Source organism: Vigna umbellata, chromosome 7, assembly GCF_029865625.1.
Source record: "Vigna umbellata cultivar VRB3 chromosome 7, Vumbellata_1.0, whole genome shotgun sequence".
Classification (NCBI taxonomy): Eukaryota; Viridiplantae; Streptophyta; class Magnoliopsida; order Fabales; family Fabaceae; genus Vigna; species Vigna umbellata.
In genome coordinates, this window is record NC_142171.1 from 38,853,583 (window position 1) to 38,872,712 (window position 19,130).

Sequence of the window (19,130 nt, forward strand, 5' to 3'; positions counted from 1 at the left end):
GCAGTAGATCTCCCAGATAACATCATATGTGTTGCAAGGAAACTATTAAAAAAATTCCTTTAGCATACATTTATATAACAAAAAAGTCGAAACATTGAGATTCTTACCAATCTACTACATGTCTAAGAGGGCTGGGAGGAGACTTCTGCAATGAACAAAACCAGACAACAGTGTTCTCTGGTATGCAGATCACAAGTAGCTGCCAATGACACCTGAAATTAGTAATAACTTAATTGTCATATACCAAAATTAATAAATGAAACTTTAAAGTTGACAAACTTCACTTACCCAAGTATATAAGGGATAAAATATATCTCCTTCCCCATTCCAAAGCAGGTGGTGATGTATGTTTGAATATCATCAAATTTATTTCTTTCATGAGTCATGGAGGGGTCAATGAACCCATATACATCGTTGAACCCCTTCTTGTTACTAACATCAAACATATACCTAAAATGAAGAAATAATCTGATATAAGTAAGTTGATAAAACAGAATTTTATAAAAAAGTTTTCATAAACTTACATCATGCACAGCTGAATGAGTGTAATATTAATTTCTTCTCTACCCGACGCAAGCTCCCTAACATCTTGATGATGCAAGTACAATGGGATCTGAGCTTCTCTTCCAAATGTAGTAGAATCCTAGTGTACAATCATCGACGCATCTGAAATGATTTTAGCAAGCTCGTCTAACGCACCAAGAGGGTCATCCTCAGATAAATGAGTCTTCTTCGGTGTAGGACTTCCCTCTTGACCTATCTTCTATTAAATGCAAAAATGGTTATGTTATAAGGTCAATTAGAAGTAAATATTAAAATTGAGAAGTATATAGTACGAGTGTTTACCGGGGGATTAGATACATCACCAACCAAATGTCTAGGCCAGGCGACAAAGGACTTAAATGTTTCTTCCAAAGTGAAGAACTCATCTGTAGGCACAGGAAGAACGACATCTACTATGACAACTTCATCCACCGTGACCTTGAACTCATCTTCTGAAAGTTGTACACCATGCACTAAAGTGGTTGTCTCATAAACTGTACCACGAGCCACTAGCATGGTCCCAGTATCAGAAAAAATATATAACTGACATGGACCAGTTTCATCCATGTCATCCCCTAGGGCACCGGCAGCTGAACAACTTCCTTTACCGCTTCTACCTGTCAAATTAAATGTTAGGTTATGCAAAAAGTAAATTAGTAACCAAAAATAAATAAGTTTACCTGTAGGGGGCACAACATGTTTCGCTACAGGAGATGGCGGAGGACGATTGCCATAATCCTCATAATGCTGCTGGAACTGGCGCGCAACCATTTCAGCAACTTCATCATACAACTCTACCCGAACCTTCTTTGTGATCTCCTGCGTCATCTTTTTTCTTATGTCCTCCTTCATCTTTTCGTATGAATATGAACACGAGGAAGACCCAAAAAGTTGTTGTATGCCTATGTCAGTCCTAGCACCACGCATCCGTCCTGGGTGCTCAAGTCGTCCATTAGTTGTGGCAAGAATATCCTGACGACCTTACTTTTTTGGGCAAAATTCCACGAATTGCCACTGGTAACAACTGTTGCATTAAGACGTGGCAATCGTGAGACTTCGGTCCAACAAGCTTTAAGTCCTACATTGACACTAAGCTCTTGATATTTGAAGAGTATCCTTGTGGTACCTTGATACTCTTTAAACAAAGACAAAAACTTATCTTCTCTTGTTTGGACATTGTGTAACATGCAGGGGGCAAATAAGTACGTTTACCAATCTCTCTTGGTGCCAACTCTTCTCGGATCTTCATGTCAACCAAATCCAAACGCGCATTCACTCCATCTTTTATTTTTCCCTGGATGTTTAGTAGTGTACCAATCAAGCTATCACAAACATTTTTCTCAACATGCATGACATCTATGCAATGTCTAACATCTAACTTTGACCAATATGGAAGATCAAAGAATATTGATTTCTTCTTCCAAGGGGTCGTTACAGAAGACTTCTTCGACGTTTTCCCAAATATATGATGTACTCTATTAACTTTCTCAGCAACTTCAAGTCTAGTAAGTGGAATGAGTGCATTGTCTTTCTCTTGTTCTCCATTGAATGCTTTCTTTAACCTTCGATATGGATGATTAGATTCTAAAAATCGCCGATGACTGATAACAGTTGAAAAACTGTTATTTTCATGCTTAAAAGTGATACTAAAAGCAACCTTTAGACTTAGAAACTAGCTTGAAATCATGCATTTTGTTTATATTTTCAGAAAAAAGAGAGCTGGACAGGTTTATGCTTGATTTGAGTGTTTTTGTGCAGGTTTTGAGGTGAATTTGGTGAAAGAAGTGAAGAATGAGAGAGAGGACATTAGAAAAGACAAGAAAGAGTGCAAAAAGGAGAAGTCGAAGGCACCGCTCAGCGGCAAACTACCGCTGAGCGGCACTCAAGAGGTGGCGTTGGAACCGCTGAGGGGCAAATGGCCGCTGAGGGGAAGAAAGAAGACGCGTAACCACCGCTGAGCGGTAAATGGCGCTGAGCGGCACTTTTTGGGCTTGGGCTTTTATAATCTTTTGTAACTCTAGATTAGTATTTAAGGGCTTGCACGTCCTTTAGTTAGTATCTTTGGCAGAAACGAGGCAAACACTCTCTCTTCCACCCCTTTGAAGGAGGATCTTGGATGCTCAGGCTACCTCTTCACCTTTATTGGGTTTATTCTTTCATACTTTCATTGTTATTCATCTAGGTTCACCATGAATATGGTGAACTAAACCTTGTATGTTTGTTGGGGAATCAATGTAATCTCTTGAAGCTCTCATATATGGATTTGTTGAATACATCTTTGAATTAAGACATATGCTTTCTTTTCATCATTAGTTAGGGTTTTTCCTCTTTGCTCAATGCTTGCATTGTTTAACTCATTCTAATGCATGATTATTGGTTTTGTTGATACGGACACGTACGGGGAAATCTAGATCCGGGGAATTTCTCCCAATATTTTACTGACAACATTATATTGGTTGCCTTAAGCTCCTGCACTCATGAACTAATCATTAGGAATGCTAGGAATTGTATGAACTATTTGATTAGGGAGAAGCCATCTAGAATGGTACATTAGAGAGTGGCATTAACAATGATGATTTGAAAGAGGAATTCCTAAAATATATGAGAGTGGATGAGATGAAATTGACCCCCAACAACATATTCATTCATTTAATCCATTGAAAGTGTTTATCTTATGTCTTTGCCATTGATCAATTCATGCATACATGTTTATTTTCGTCTTGCATATTAAAATTTCAATCATTGTTTTCTTAAGTCTTAGCTAATCAAGAAATCACATAACTAAACTAGGCCGTGAGTCCTTTGGGAAGAACGATACTTGGTCTTACCAAGTTTTATTACTTGAACGATTCGGTCATACTTGCCGATTGTGAAACAAGTTTGTGACATCATATTTTGGTGCTTACAAATTTGTCCATCAAGTTTTTGGCGCCGTTGCCGGGGACTCGTGGTTTAACTGGTTAATTTGTGTGATTATTGATTATCTTTGACTTATTTTTTTATTTTTAATTTAAATTTCGAATTTTTTTGAATTTTATTTTATTTTTCTGTTTATATTTTTCAGTTTGTATTTTATTTGATTTTATTTTATTTTTCTGTTTTCTGTTTTTCTGTTTTCTATTTTTATTTTCTGTTTTTTATTTTTCGGTTTTTATTTGATTTGATTTTATTTTAGGTTAGATTTTTTTTAGGTTAGATTTTATTTTTATTTTTTTTTAGATTAGATTTTATTTTATTTTATTAGATTTTATCTTTTTATCTTTTTAGGTTAGATTTTATTTTATTCTTATTCTATCTTTTAGGTTAGGTTAGATTTTATTTTATTTTATCTTTTAGATTAGATTTTATTTTTTAGATTAGGTTTTATTTTATTTTATTTGATTCTATCTTCTAAATCTCTCATCTTCTTATATCTTTTCAATCTTTATTTTCTTTTCTCTATCTTTTTGTGCTAACAATTGTTTTTAGGGTTTTGTGCCTAATGTCTGCAGAATGCAATTTGGTCAAGAGTTTAATTATAGGGGCACTCAATTCTACCAAAGTAATCTCAACCAATGGTGGGAACCTCACTCAAGCATGGATCAAAGCCAATTTTGGCAAGCTGCTGGACAATTTGAGAACCAACCACAACAACAATGGCAGCAAAAATCCTCTCTATCAGAAAGTTTGGAGGACACCCTTCAACGATTTTTGAAAAGTTCCGACTCTACTCAGAAAAGCATTGAAGAATCATGTAAAAGGATGGAGATGCACTTTCGTTACATTAGTCAGAGATTGGATGATGAGGTTAATACTGAAGTTAACCTTAAGGAGGAAGGGCAAACCAATGTCACTGAAAGTGACAAGATTCTTGATGAGAAAAAAATAGAGGGAGATGAGGAAAGGGTAGAGAGAAAAGAGAAAGAAGAGTTGAGTGAGAAAGATAAAGATGAAGAAAAAGAAAAAGAATTGGTTGAGAGAAAAGAGAGAAAGAAAATTTGTGTGAAGATAAAGAAGTTGAGGAGAAAAAGAGAAAGGAAGAAAAAAATAAAAGAAGAGAAAAAGAGAAAATTTAGGGAGAGAAAAAGGAAGAAAAAGAAGATGAGAGGAAAGAAGAAGAAATCACATGAAAAATCACATCCTCATCTAAAGAAGAATCATAGGAAGGAAAAGAAATTTAAGTGCTTTATGGAAATCTTCAAGAAATTAGAGATTAAAGTTCCTATGATTGAGACATTGCAACAGGTTCCTGGTTTGATCAAATTTCTGAAGAAGTTCAGTAGGAAGAAGAAGAAAAAGAAGAAGGAACTTGAGCTTTACTGGGTCAAGCTAGTGACGTTAAAGAAGCGCTTGCTGGGAGGCAACCCAGTGATTGACAAACTTTTGATTTTGATTTTGGTTTTGTAATTTTTTGTGGACTTTATTTTGTAATTATTTTGGAGATAGCATCTACTGAAGGATGCTAGGTGGTTAAGTATCTACTGAAGGATACTATATTTGTAACACCTACTGTTGGGTGTTGGTGAGAAGATTCTGCACCTACTGATGGGTGCTGGTAAGTTTGAAACACCTACTGATGGGTGTTGGTGGATTTTGGGTCAGGCTCGTGACGTTAAACAAGCGCTACCTGGGAGGCAACCCAGTTGATTTATTGTTTTTGTTTGTTTATTTTTAGTTAGGATTTGCATAAGCAATTTTAACATTGAATTGCAGGGAACCTATGAGAGACATGTAGGGAAGGCACGTAGGTCAAGAAAAGAAGGAGGGGAGCACTTCACGAAAGTGCCGCTGAGCGGCAATTACCGCTGAGCGGTACTATCGCAGAGGGGCTTAAGTTCCCCTTAGCGGGACCCGAGCCCATTAGGGTATTTTTATACCCCAAGCTGCGTTTTAGGGTTTATTTCCAGACTTCTCTCTGCACAAACACTTCCACACACCTTCTCCTAGGTTTTCCACATCTTTTCACTCTTCCCTCTTAAGAAAATCTCTCTTCTATTCACTTTTTCACTAGTGTGCAATCAAAGTTTGGGGTTGGAAGAGAGCATTCTAGTTTGGAAGCATTCTCATATCATCTAGCATCTCCACCCAAGTAAGTAAAATGCATTTTGTTCATTCTAGGGTTCTTGAATTTGAATGTGATTGTCAAAGCATGAATACTTAGGGGTTTTAGTTTCTATGCATGATTTGATGATATATTTGATGTTTGAACCGATTAAACTGCTTGATTATGAACTGGAAAACTGAAAATTGCATTTGGGTGGAGTTAGGACTGTTTTAAAAAGAGATTTGTAAAAATCTGCAGATCACCGCTGAGCGGCATTTACCGCTGAGCGGCACTCTGCCAGATTTGTTTTTTCTGGTTTATTGCGTGTTTGAATGTGCCACTGGTGGCGCTGAGGGGAAATTCTGGCCCTCAGCGGTGGTTTAGCTTCAAAAGGAGTTTTGTTTTGTGTTTACTAATGATTAACATCATGTTCTGTGGTTTTGGATTTATGTTTGAATGCAGGAATGGCATCCTCTTCAGGAAAGAGATTGAAAACCATGGCAACCAAGAGAAAGGAAAAGGAACCAGAGCAGCCCCATAATGGCAGGTTCCTCTCTAGGAAACATGAGAAGCACTTTAGGGTGGTTCAGGACAGGAGACTTCTAATGGAGAGAAAGGTTGGAATGATACCTAACTTTGCTCCTCAATTTGGAGAGCAAGTGTTAGGGAATGATTGGGGGAAGCTAGCCACTTATCCATCACCTGCCAACATAGCTGTGGTGAAAGAATTTTACACCAATGCAAAGAAGATTGGTGATTATCCAGCTGAGAATTATTTGGGCTATGTTAGAGGCCATGCTATCAGGTATGATCCTGACTCCATAAATAACTTTCTGGATACTGTGTGGGCTGGTGAACAATGCCAGTTTGCTCTTAGCATGGAGGAAGGTGCTGATTATGAGGATGTGGAGAGAGTATTGTGTATACCTGGAGGACACTTCCAAAGGAATAGATCTGGCTCTGTGGTTAACATTAGGAGGACAGATTTGACTCCTCTTGCAAAGTATTGGATGGCGTTTTCTCATGCCAACATTCAGCCATGTTCACATGTGTCAGATATTACTCTCAGCAGGGCACTATTCATCTACTGTGTTATCAGAAACTTGAATGTTAATATTGGGCAGGTGATAGCTGATGAGATTAGTGTGTGTGCTAACACCTCAAACAACAAAGCACCACTGGGACATCCTTCTTTGATCACTCACCTTTGCAAGCTAGCTGGGGTGGACACTTCTGTTCCACCATTTGAGAGGCCAAGAAAAGCTATAGATGAGGCCTATTACAGACAGTATTGTGGAGGAGAGGAGGCAGCCCAGCCAGTGCCACCACGCCAGGCTCGTAGAGAGAGAAGGCCAGCACAGAGCAGGACTTCTGCTGATACTCATGAGGCAGAACCATTCCAGATGAGGGACATGTATATGTCTCTTATAGGTGCTCAGTTGCAGTCCATCCACAGAGGGCAGGTGGCCACGGCTGAGATGATAGTGGGGATGTATGATACTCCTCCAGCACACAGGTGGACTATGGATGAATTCCATAATGTGGTAGCTTGGCCAGAAGAACCAGTATATGGAGGAGCTGGAGCAGCTGAAGCTTCAGCCAGAGATATGGAGGAAGATGAAGCAGAGGAGGAGGATGCATTTGATGAAGATGATGATGAAGAGGAAGAGGAAGATACAGAGAGCTCGGACTGATGAGGAGCTGAGATAGCATTTACTGATGAATGCTATCATATGATTATGCTTTTATGGTTTAAGTTTTCTGAACTTATTTGTTTTTGTTTTTTAGATTAGGGTTTGATGTACTCTATTGAACACCTGGTTTGTTATGATGGTTTGCTATTAACTGTGATTGTGTGATAAGTAATGCTGAATGATGCTTATGATTGATTGATGTTGAGATGATGTGCACATTAAAATGCTTATACAGGTGATTCACAAGCTTTGTGAACAAATGCATAATATCATGATTGTGATTGTGAAATTAAGCAGGATGTGCATGTCAAATGTGAATGAGCTTATATGTGAGGTTTTGAGCTCCAGAGTTGTTATTGTTGAATGCTATTACTTTGAAAGCATGAATGACTTTGCCCAGGTTTTCTATGATTGAATAAATTGCTTGTTTTGCATCATATGATCAAAGGCCGTGTTTTTGAAACCCTTTTTATTGGCCAAATTCATAAAGTTAGCCTTCTAAAAGAGAACACGTTGTGTTCTATCCTTTGAACCCTTAGCCTTAAATATACACTGAACATCCTTGATTGAAAATCTTTACCTTGAGTTAAGTAGAAGATCTTGTGTGGTATTGTTAAATGTTCAAGTTTGGGGTTGTTGGGGAAACATGAAAAAGGAAAAAGCATTGAGCTAACAGCTAAAAAGTAAGAATATGCAAAAGAAAAGAAAAGAAAAAGAAGCAAAGCTCAATGCAAATGCAAAAGCAAAGGCAAAAGAAAGTTGGGAATGAATAAGAAGATTGTGTTGTTATGACTCTCTTAACTCAAGGATTTTGTGATCCAGAAAAACCAATTTTCTTGTTAGCCCAGCCACATTATAAGCCATTGAAAAGTCCTTGTGATGATGCATGCTTGTGAATGTATTTGATTGTGGTTAAATGAAAGGCAAAGTTGATTCATGTGACATTGTGATAGTGGAGTGAATGAGTGAAACACTTTACCTCTTATACACTTGTGTGTTGAGTGAAACACTTTACCTAGTGAGGAAATATTCCATAAGCACATGAACATCCATGCTTAATTGATTGATCATTCATGAAAAATAGCATTTGTTGGAATTTAAATGACTTTGTGAACACTAAAGCATGTGCACATCTTGAATTAACTCTCGGTCATAAGTTTGAGTGAAGTTATTACTTATCTTGAAAAGAGGATTTTGAATGAGTGAACCATCATATGAATTGGTTGGAGATGGAGTTACATTTTGTTTGCTTGAGGACAAGCAAAGTTCTAAGTTTGGGGTTGTGATAACAGTTGAAAAACTGTTATTTTCATGCTTAAAAGTGATACTAAAAGCAACCTTTAGACTTAGAAACTAGCTTGAAATCATGCATTTTGTTTATATTTTCAGAAAAAAGAGAGCTGGACAGGTTTATGCTTGATTTGAGTGTTTTTGTGCAGGTTTTGAGGTGAATTTGGTGAAAGAAGTGAAGAATGAGAGAGAGGACATTAGAAAAGACAAGAAACAGTGCAAAAAGGAGAAGTCGAAGGCACCGCTCAGCGGCAAACTACCGCTGAGCGGCACTCAAGAGGTGGCGTTGGAACCGCTGAGGGGCAAATGGCCGCTGAGGGGAAGAAAGAAGACGCGTAACCACCGCTGAGCGGTAAATGGCGCTGAGCGGCACTTTTTGGGCTTGGGCTTTTATAATCTTTTGTAACTCTAGATTAGTATTTAAGGGCTTGCACGTCCTTTAGTTAGTATCTTTGGCAGAAACGAGGCAAACACTCTCTCTTCCACCCCTTTGAAGGAGGATCTTGGATGCTCAGGCTACCTCTTCACCTTTATTGGGTTTATTCTTTCATACTTTCATTGTTATTCATCTAGGTTCACCATGAATATGGTGAACTAAACCTTGTATGTTTGTTGGGGAATCAATGTAATCTCTTGAAGCTCTCATATATGGATTTGTTGAATACATCTTTGAATTAAGACATATGCTTTCTTTTCATCATTAGTTAGGGTTTTTCCTCTTTGCTCAATGCTTGCATTGTTTAACTCATTCTAATGCATGATTATTGGTTTTGTTGATACGGACACGTACGGGGAAATCTAGATCCGGGGAATTTCTCCCAATATTTTACTGACAACATTATATTGGTTGCCTTAAGCTCCTGCACTCATGAACTAATCATTAGGAATGCTAGGAATTGTATGAACTATTTGATTAGGGAGAAGCCATCTAGAATGGTACATTAGAGAGTGGCATTAACAATGATGATTTGAAAGAGGAATTCCTAAAATATATGAGAGTGGATGAGATGAAATTGACCCCCAACAACATATTCATTCATTTAATCCATTGAAAGTGTTTATCTTATGTCTTTGCCATTGATCAATTCATGCATACATGTTTATTTTCGTCTTGCATATTAAAATTTCAATCATTGTTTTCTTAAGTCTTAGCTAATCAAGAAATCACATAACTAAACTAGGCCGTGAGTCCTTTGGGAAGAACGATACTTGGTCTTACCAAGTTTTATTACTTGAACGATTCGGTCATACTTGCCGATTGTGAAACAAGTTTGTGACATCATATTTTGGTGCTTACAAATTTGTCCATCAATGACACATATACATTGTCTTCCTTCCATGTTTTAATTGTTGAGCTGCAGTGTTTTCTTCACATATAGGACATGCTTTATGACCCTTCACACTGTACCCTGACAAATTACCGTAAGCTGGGAAGTCATTAATGGTGCAAAATAACATGGCATGCATCATGAAAGTTTCTGAAGCAAAGGCATCAAATATTTCAACCCCATCAACCCACAACAACTTCAAGTCTTCAACTAGTGGCCTTAGATAAAGATCGATGTCATTTCCAGGCTGCTTTGGACCAGATATCAACATTGACAACATCATGTACTTTCTTTTCATGCACAATCCAGGAGATAAGTTGTAAATTATCAGTATAATGGGCCAACAATTGTGATTGGTACTTAAATTACCAAATGGATTCATTCCATCATTAGCTAAGCCAAACCTAAGATTTCTACATTCTTCACCAAATTGGGGTAATTCTTGATCAATAATTTTCCATTGCTTTGAATCAGCTGGATGACGAAGCAGCCCATCAATTGTTCTCTCATCTGCATGTCATCTTAGGTTTTTAGCGTCTTTGGGATTCGCGAACAAACGCTTAAGTCTGGCAACTAGTGGAAGGTACCAAACTACTTTCAAAGCAGAACCATTCTTTTCTGTGTGACCACCATCTTCACTGTTGTTTTTTGACTTGTATCGTGATAACCCACATTTTGGACACTTTATCAAAACTTCATCCTCATTCCTATATAATATGCAATCATTCGGACATGCATGTATCCGTTTATATTCCATACCCATTGGACAAAGAATTTTTTTTTGCATCATAATTACGATTGGGTAACGTATTTCCATCTGGCAGCATGTCATTCAACAACGACAACAATTTTGTAAAACTCTTATCACTCCATCCATTGCTCGCCTTTAAATTCATGAGTATTAACACCACTGACAACCGTGTGAACTTAGTTGAACCCGCATACAAAGGAGTCTCCGCATTAGTGGACATCGTTTCATACACATGCGCTTGGGCAATAGCTTCTGCGCCAGCATCGCGGATCATGTCCTCTAAGTTGTCTTCTTCAGCTTGATCTTCCATATACATTGTGGAATCATAAACATTTTCAGTTGGAGAGACAGTTGGAAAGTCTGTTAATTCGCCGTGCCATATCCATGTTGAATAACTTCGTATGAAACCATCACATATAAGATGTTCCCTAATATCAGTTGCGTTCAACTTCCTCCCATTCAAACAATTCACACAGGGACATCTGAACTTGACTTCATCATCACCACTTGTACTCGCATTACGTTGCGCAAACTTTATAAATTCTTCTACCCCTCTCTGGTACTCAGTGTTGATGCGTGGTAAATTAATCCACCCTCTATCCGTACGCATATTTACTGAAATTGTTTACACAATTTCAATAATCTTGAATGATCACTTTGATCGTGTTTGTATTCAAGGTGTGACCCTATCCCATTCAAGAAGATTCACTTTTTTTAGTTTATTAAACATATCAATTTTAAACAACATATCTTAAATTTCACGAAATTTTGCCAGCATTTCACATTGGTCTTCAGGTTACATGAAGTGAAAGTGATTATAAATCACAATCAAATATGCAGCCGAAGATCAATACAAAACACAACTACAAAATTTCATGAAATTTAAGACATGTTTATTAAAATTGATATGTATTAATAAACTATGAAAAAGTTATTACTCTTCTTAAACTATCCAACCGGACAATTCAAGATTCAATACTTATAAATTATTATTACCATCTCCTTTCTATTCATTTTTAAAAAGTACATTTGTTCAGAAAAATCTGGAGATATATATATATATATATATATATATATATATATATATATATATATATATACGTGTTGGCCTAGAGTCAAGTGCTTCATGACTCAAAACACAAGTTGTTGAGTTGAATCTCAAATATCTTTAAAAAATGTATGCATTTTTTTCCATTAGAATTCCACTAAACTGGTATCATGTCAAACCAAAGGGTTTTTTAGAATAATGCACAAAAATCATATTTTCTGATTCGTGAACTGTTGCATATTCAAAGCAAATTGCACCAGAATTAATAAACTGTTAGTGCTTAACTATATTTATAATTTGGGAAACACCTTTTACAATCTGAGCAAAATCTAAGCTACCAAACTCATGATTTTCTTGCAATTGACTCATGCATAATTGGGACCTTTTCTTGTTTGTCTCGGATCACACGCGCATACACACTGTTACAACATACACTTACATCATCGTTTCCAAAACTCTTAGAGCAGATAACAACAGTTTCAGAGTGGGAAGCTTATAACGAATCCAAGCAAAAAGCAACATGCAAACATTCCTTTCTTCGTTCAAACCAATATCAATCGCCGCAGAAAAATGAAAATGAAAAGGCTTTTAAAAACTTACCGTGGCAGCAAAGGACAACAACAAAGGCAGCGGAGCGGCGGTGGAGCGGCGGGAACGATGGCGAAAGCAGCACATGGAGAGAATACTCCTGTAGTTCGTGCAAGAAATAGAGCCACCCGACTTGGACAACGCTTCGCCGGAGACAATGGAGGCACGACGACACGATGGTGGACGCACGGAGAAGACAACAATGGTGCCTTGGTGGTGGAGGCTCGCCCAGAAACGGTGGTCGCCACGGAGAAGAGAAAGCATAGGGAGGTGTTGAATCAGAACTGTAAACCCTTCTATTTTACAGTGCAGTAGAAGAAAGCAAAGCAATACTGCCTCGGTTTTACGACTAACCGAGGCCTAAACAGCTTAAATAAATTTCAAAATAAAGTTACATGCTTCGGCTGGCTTCCAAACAGAAGTAGTAGAGCGTTTCAGCATCGGTTCGGGGAAAACCGAAGCAGTCTATGTGGACAAAATGCATTGACACAGACATTTGTCAGATGAAAAGCCTAAACACACAGACGTTTACGCTTCGGTTAGCTGCTATAACCGAGGTCATATCGGGTTTAGGCATCGGTTCTGTGTGGAGCCGAGGCGATATCCCCAGTCAGTCTGACTTGCAGAGGTTGGTTGAGTGGCAGAGAGTTTTATGCCTCGGGTGGCTAAGACAATCGAGGTCATAGCGTGTTTCGGCACCGGTTCTCTGTGGAGCCGAGGCGATAGCCCCTTGACGGAAGGCTAGTCAATTTGACTTGTAGAGGGTGGTTGAGTGGCAGAGAGTTTTATGCCTCGGGTGGCTAAATCAACCGAGGTAGTATCACTTTTAGTCACCAGTTCTCCAACAACCAAAGCATATAAGTTCCCGTTAATTACAAAAAAGCCACCGCATTTTAATATGCTTCGGTTTTTGAAAAACCGAAGCATATTGGACGCCTTTAAAAATTGTTTTTTTACTAGTGACAATAAAAGTTTAAGATCAAGCCAAAATGGTGTTTTGATCTTTGATCACGCACCAAACAACTATGATTGTTTGAAAAACTTTGAAAAGTTTATAATTGAAGAAAAAGTAGAAGATTCTTGTTGCTACATATGTCTTGAGGAATTTGCAATTGGATTAAGAGCAATTTGCATACCTCACCCATGTTCTCATATCTTTCATCACCATTGCATCACAAAATGGCTCGACATCAATCACACTAGTTTTTTTTTTTTTTGTATAGTTTTTCAATCTACAATATTTGTATTTAGGTTTTGCATTATCAATTTCTAATATTTTATAAGTTCTAATATCTATTGATCTCACTACTTTAAAAAACAATCAACAATGACATTGTGCTACTCTTTTAGTATATTATAATGCAAATCTTAGTGAGGAGTCCACATTAATTCTATTAGATTTATGCTCATTTCTAATATTTTCTCCATTATTTATTTCAATACATTCCGGAAGTTGATTTCTGAAAAAGTTAACATGATCAAAAGTTTACATATTTTCTGATATTTTATGCAAAAGTAGAAAGTAAAAAACAAAAAAAAATAATGCAAATCTTGGTGAGGAGTCAACATTAATTCTATTAGATTTATGCCCATTTCTAATATTTTCACCATTATTTATTTCAATACATTCGAGAAGTTGATTTATGAAAAAGTTAATATGATCAAAAGTTTACATAATTTCTGATATTTTTGTGTGCAAGTGTAGAAAGTAGAAAACAAAAAAAAAATTAGCTATAGTATAAATGGATTGTTCTTAACTATCTTATAATAACCTATCATTTGCAAAAATAATATTTTCACAACCATTCAAGAAGATTTTATGAAACGTTCGATTAAGAAATACAAAATTTATAATCTTTTTTTTTTTAAAATGTTTTGTTGGAAAATCATTTTAGAACCTTTTAGATTTCAGAAAGAAAAAAAATGGATTATGGAAAGAACTGTTCAAAAAAAATTATAAATATTTTGTTGGTTTTGAACTTCCTATTTATTGGTCGAACATTCTGAAATGTATTTATAATTTATTTATTTATAACAAACAAATATTATGGAATGATGAATTAGAAGATCAATTCTAAAATATATATAATTTGGAAACATTATTTGAATTTTTCATTTATAAATATACTTTTCTATAATATTTCTAGATTCTGCTATCATAGATCTTTCAGTACTTTCTGAAAAAAAAAAAGTTATTTTGAAAAATAAAATTTTTAAAATATGAATTTCAACCTGTATAACAAAGGAGTGGCACAAAAGAACAAAACATTTTCATAAAAAATTGAGAAACATAATGTATATATCAAAATTTACATTAAGTATCAACTGATAAAATAAGTTTATGTTTACATACAATAAATAATACTATTTTTTAAATTACATTCTTCTGGTTTTAGAAAATTCAAATCTGTACAAAAATTACTTATAATTATTTTTATCACAAGAATATTAGTGTGAAGCATTTTACACTTTTCTTTTAAAATCTAGAATCTTGTAAAAAAAATAACATGATTCTATCTACTTATAAATTATTATTTAACTAATTATTATGAATTATGGAAATTATTTTGTCTGATTATGTTGAACATGCATGCTCTTCTGATTTCAAGAGAGATGAATGGTAAAATACGACATCATGATCGGTCGTTTTACTGCAACTAAACGAAAAGTATGCATGTCGTTTTGCCTTTCCTTTCTTTTGAGAAGGTGTAGTTTCTTAATAGAACACCTCCCAAGGTGTGTGAGCAAATATTGAAGATAAGAATCAGTGACACAGAAAAAACGAACACGAACGGGTAAAATCCCTAATCCTTCTTTCATTCCTCATATTACCTCTTGTAAGTCATTTCCATCAACTGAAGCTTTTCTTTTCCAACTCTGGGCTCAAATTTTTGTTTTATTATTTTTTCCCCTTTGAAATTTTTCATCTTTATTGTAAAATTAACATGGGTTTTGGTCTTGGGTCCTGTTGCTATTCACTTTTTCTGATTTTCGATTTTGTAAAAAAGAAATTTTAGGGTTTTTACCCAGTTGTGGTAATTGTAGTCTCTGCATGCTTTCATTCAATACTATTGAGCTTCTGCTGGCATGCAATTACATCGTATGAGTATGCATCAATTCTTTGTCACGTGACAGATGCCAGAAGCCAAGTCACATCATGATGTTGGACTGTCTCTGCTCTGAATAGAAATTATAGTTTTTGGACTGTAAACTATAGTTGCGCTCAATCCAACAATTAATATCAGTTCTCATTGTTCTATTCACAATATTTGGACTTTTTCATGGAAAAATCAGTCTAAACATGTCATGGCTTAAAAACTGGTTTCAGAGTGATTGATAGGTTAAAGACTGATTTTGGATGTAACCTGGTCCAAAACCAGTTTTATCTGCTAATTGAATCATATTATTGGCTTGCATTGGTTTAATTAGTAATTCGTAAGTTGGGTTACTTGGCCAGAGCAACACAAGTTTTATGTTGAAATGAAGGGGAATGAGCTTGCAGTTATTGCAGTTAATTAAATACCTTAATCTTAAATGTGTTACCATAAAATTGTTTAGTAACGAATTTTTGAAATGACAATAATCACCCCTTTGCAGTAATTGAAATGCATGCTTTTGACAGTTTTGGTTTTTTATTCTCCAAAGCTGAAATCAATGATCTAAGTACTGATTAATTTTTTTCTGCCTTTTGGAACATATTATCTACTGCCAAAGGCTTGAAGTCGAACCAATGGATTGTTCAGCTGCAAGAAAGACTCAAAAGGCTGACCGAGAAAAGTTAAGGAGGGATCGACTCAATGAGCAGTTTGTAGAACTGGGTAACGTTTTAGGTAAATCAAGTTTCACCTTTTCACATTGGAAATTTAATTGATACTAGCATTTCTGTAGTACTGGTAAGGGAATTAACAAAAAGAAGTTCGGATTACAATTGAAAATTACTGAATAATAAGGATGTTAAAAATGAGTGAAACAGTATTAGAAAAGCAGTATTTCCTCTGTCCGATGGCTACAAACTTCCTGAACCTGCCTGATACTACTGTATACCCTCTTCGTACCTTTAATTTTCACCTTCCTTTTCTGGTTCCAGCACCAACCTATCCGATGAAAAATAATAAAAAAGCGAGTATACTATTGAAAATGTTATATTTATTCTCTGCCTTTTATATTACTTAAAACCATTTTGGTTCTTTATCCTCCACCCCTTTTCTCCCCTACACCTGCGTGCCTATAGAAAGTAAGCTGTGTGAAGCTTAAAATTTCATGTTTTTGATTGATTTATTATTTGCATGGTGAACTATTTTGCAGAGCAGTCATGCAGTATTTGTTTTAGAACTATTACAGCAAAATTAGGTCTTTTGATTTTAGACTAAGGGCAATTGATGTTTTTGAATTATCATAACATTTTGAATGGATTGTTCTGGTTTTCCTTTCCTTGACTGGTGTCTTTATGTGTCCTTAAAGTACTTTAATACTGCAGTTGTCAGGTTTTCTTTTGAAAAAGGGATTTTTCCTTTTATTTTCGTATTTGTATGATTTAATTTAGTTTTTTTAATTAACCTGATTATAGTTTTGATTATTTTAAACCACTTGTAGCATGCAGCAGATGTTAACAAGAGGATTTACAAATGCTGATATTTTGTATCAAATACCTGTTATTTCTTTGGAATGTATTCATGTGTTTTCCATTTAATGTTAAAAGCTGATAAAACAATAAATCTCTTAAATCACTCTCTGCTGTGGAGATTCTGAAATGCAGACCCTGACAGGCCCAAAAATGACAAAGCAACCATTCTAAGTGATACAATTCAATTGCTGAAGGACCTTACTTCTCAAGTTGGTAAACTCAAAGAAGAATATGCTACACTAAATGAAGAATCTCGTGAGGTAATCTTTTTATTTGATAAATTGCCTGTCTTGATACTTTTGGGACTAATGAAAATAATTAAGATATCATTCCATTTTTAGTTGACTCAGGAGAAAAATGATCTCAGAGAAGAAAAGGCTTCTCTTAAATCGGATATTGACAACTTGAATAATCAGTATCAGCAGCAGCTCAGGACTATATTTCCATGGACTGCAATGGATCATTCAGTTGTCATGGCTCCACCATCATATCCCTTTCCAATGCCAGTGGCAGTACCTCCTGGTTCAATCCCCATGCAGCCATTCCCCTACTTTACTAATCAACATCCTGCAGTCATCTCTAATCCCCATTCAACTTTTGTTCCTTATTTAGCCCCCAATACCATTGTTGAACAACAATCCACCCAGTACGTTTCACCTCCACTTCATCCAGGCTGTCGGTCCAATGTGTCTGAAAAACCAGAGTCCAAAAGCAAATCATCCAGGGAGAGCAAGGCTGAAAAGAACGAGGATTCTAATGATGTCACTACAGACCTTCAGTTGAAGACTCCTGGGTCTTCTGCAGATCAGGTTAGTGTTGTTTGCTAAGGAAACTTTGCAACTGATAAATAGCTGTGATCATGGTTCTAAATTGCAGTTGCAAATCCAATCCGGGAGGCATTGCAATAGCAATGCTGCAGACAGCAATTTATCATCGGATTCAGGTTTTGTTTGTGTACATGTTTTGCAGGATTTATCATCCGGACAAAGGAAATCTGGGAAGTTGTCAAGAAGGGAAAGCAGCTGCTGCTCGGAAGGGAATACATTAGGTAGGTGTTCTTCTTCTCATAGCGCTCAGGATAGCTCATCAAGCAGTGCAGTTGCAAGCAGAAAGGATAATGAATGAGAAATTATGCAATTTAGTGAAGCTCTTGTGCATTTGAAGCCACAATGAAGATTTTCATCCTGCATCTGCTGCAACTCTGGAGGGTACAAGTCATTCGGTTCTTATCCCAAAATAATTCACTTCTGTTATCTCTTCCTTAGTAAGAATTTGGTCTGAGTAGGTTTTAAATGTTTAAGCATAAACTTCTCTTTCCGTGGGAAAACTTGAAATTTCAGCTGGAAAACCTCCAAGTTGACCAGTGGGGTTATCTAACGTGTAAGTTTGTAAATTCTTTCAGTGGTTAGAATTTCATGATTCGATACAATTCAACAAGCTAACCATTTGTATCTTGTAATGAATTGCCAGTGGCTTTGAATTGCACAATGCTTAATTGATTAACTGATATCAATGCAATTTCATATAACTAGTACAAATCACTCGAGTCTGGAACTCATTATTTTCTTTTGGTAATTCTCATAAATGAAGAGACGCTCACATTTCACCATTCCATTGTTTTGTTCATTCTTGTGAAGCCGGGGTGTTTTAACAGTTATTTTACTTGCTCTGCATTTCATTTGACTATTTCATTGCTCTATTTTTATACTTGTAGAATCGAGATTTCACTCATAATATGAACCTTATTTGGCATGAACCTCACAACATCATGTGGCTTGGCTCCTAAAGACAGTAAAAATGGAAGAGGAATTTGAGTTGAGAACACTGAATTGTCCAATGTCTGCAATGTGAGTGCCCTTGGGATGAACTAACCTGTGCTTCACCACAAACAATCTTAGAAAGGCCCATCTTCTTACGAGAAAAGAAAGGATAAGAATTGTATTTTTTATTCCATAATCACGAGAGAGTACAATTTACATACATATAATTGTTTGAAACAATATATAAACAGAATATAAATATATGAATATAAATGCACAAATATGAACGAAAAATAAATTAAAACCAATATCCCCTCAAGCTGGAGCATATATATCCTTAATGCTCAGCTTGGACAACAAAAATTGAAATTGTGTTGGATGCAAAGCTTTAGTATGAATGTCTGCAAGTTGTGCTGAAGTAGGAATGGACAGCAGCTTAATTACACCAGTTTGAACTTTATCTCTTATGAGATGACAATCA

General features: G+C 36.1%; 2 protein-coding genes across 3 annotated transcripts; one reads left to right on the forward strand and one right to left on the reverse strand.

Annotated features, from left to right (window-relative positions):
- Positions 1 to 795: 795 nt before the first annotated feature.
- LOC148195954 (uncharacterized) lies at positions 796 to 1,371 on the reverse strand. Its single transcript, XM_088095330.1, has 2 exons — positions 1,224 to 1,371; positions 796 to 1,160 (listed from the first exon to the last, which is right to left on the reverse strand). The coding sequence occupies exons 1-2, from the start codon at positions 1,369 to 1,371 to the stop codon at positions 796 to 798; spliced, it is 513 nt and encodes a 170-aa protein (XP_087951456.1).
- Positions 1,372 to 14,928: 13,557 nt separating this feature from the next.
- LOC148195955 (transcription factor bHLH121-like) lies at positions 14,929 to 18,396 on the forward strand. 2 transcript variants are annotated; one of them, XM_088093762.1, is made up of 5 exons: positions 14,929 to 15,060; positions 15,980 to 16,095; positions 17,022 to 17,149; positions 17,231 to 17,698; positions 17,859 to 18,396. In XM_088093762.1, exons 2-5 carry the CDS (start codon positions 15,996 to 15,998, stop codon positions 18,012 to 18,014), a joined length of 852 nt encoding a protein of 283 aa, XP_087949888.1. In that variant the 5' UTR covers positions 14,929 to 15,060; positions 15,980 to 15,995; the 3' UTR covers positions 18,015 to 18,396. The 2 variants fall into 2 exon arrangements, with proteins under 2 accessions (XP_087949888.1, XP_087949889.1); XM_088093763.1 differs by having other exon boundaries at positions 15,027 to 15,102.
- The last annotated feature ends 734 nt before the right edge of the window (positions 18,397 to 19,130 follow it).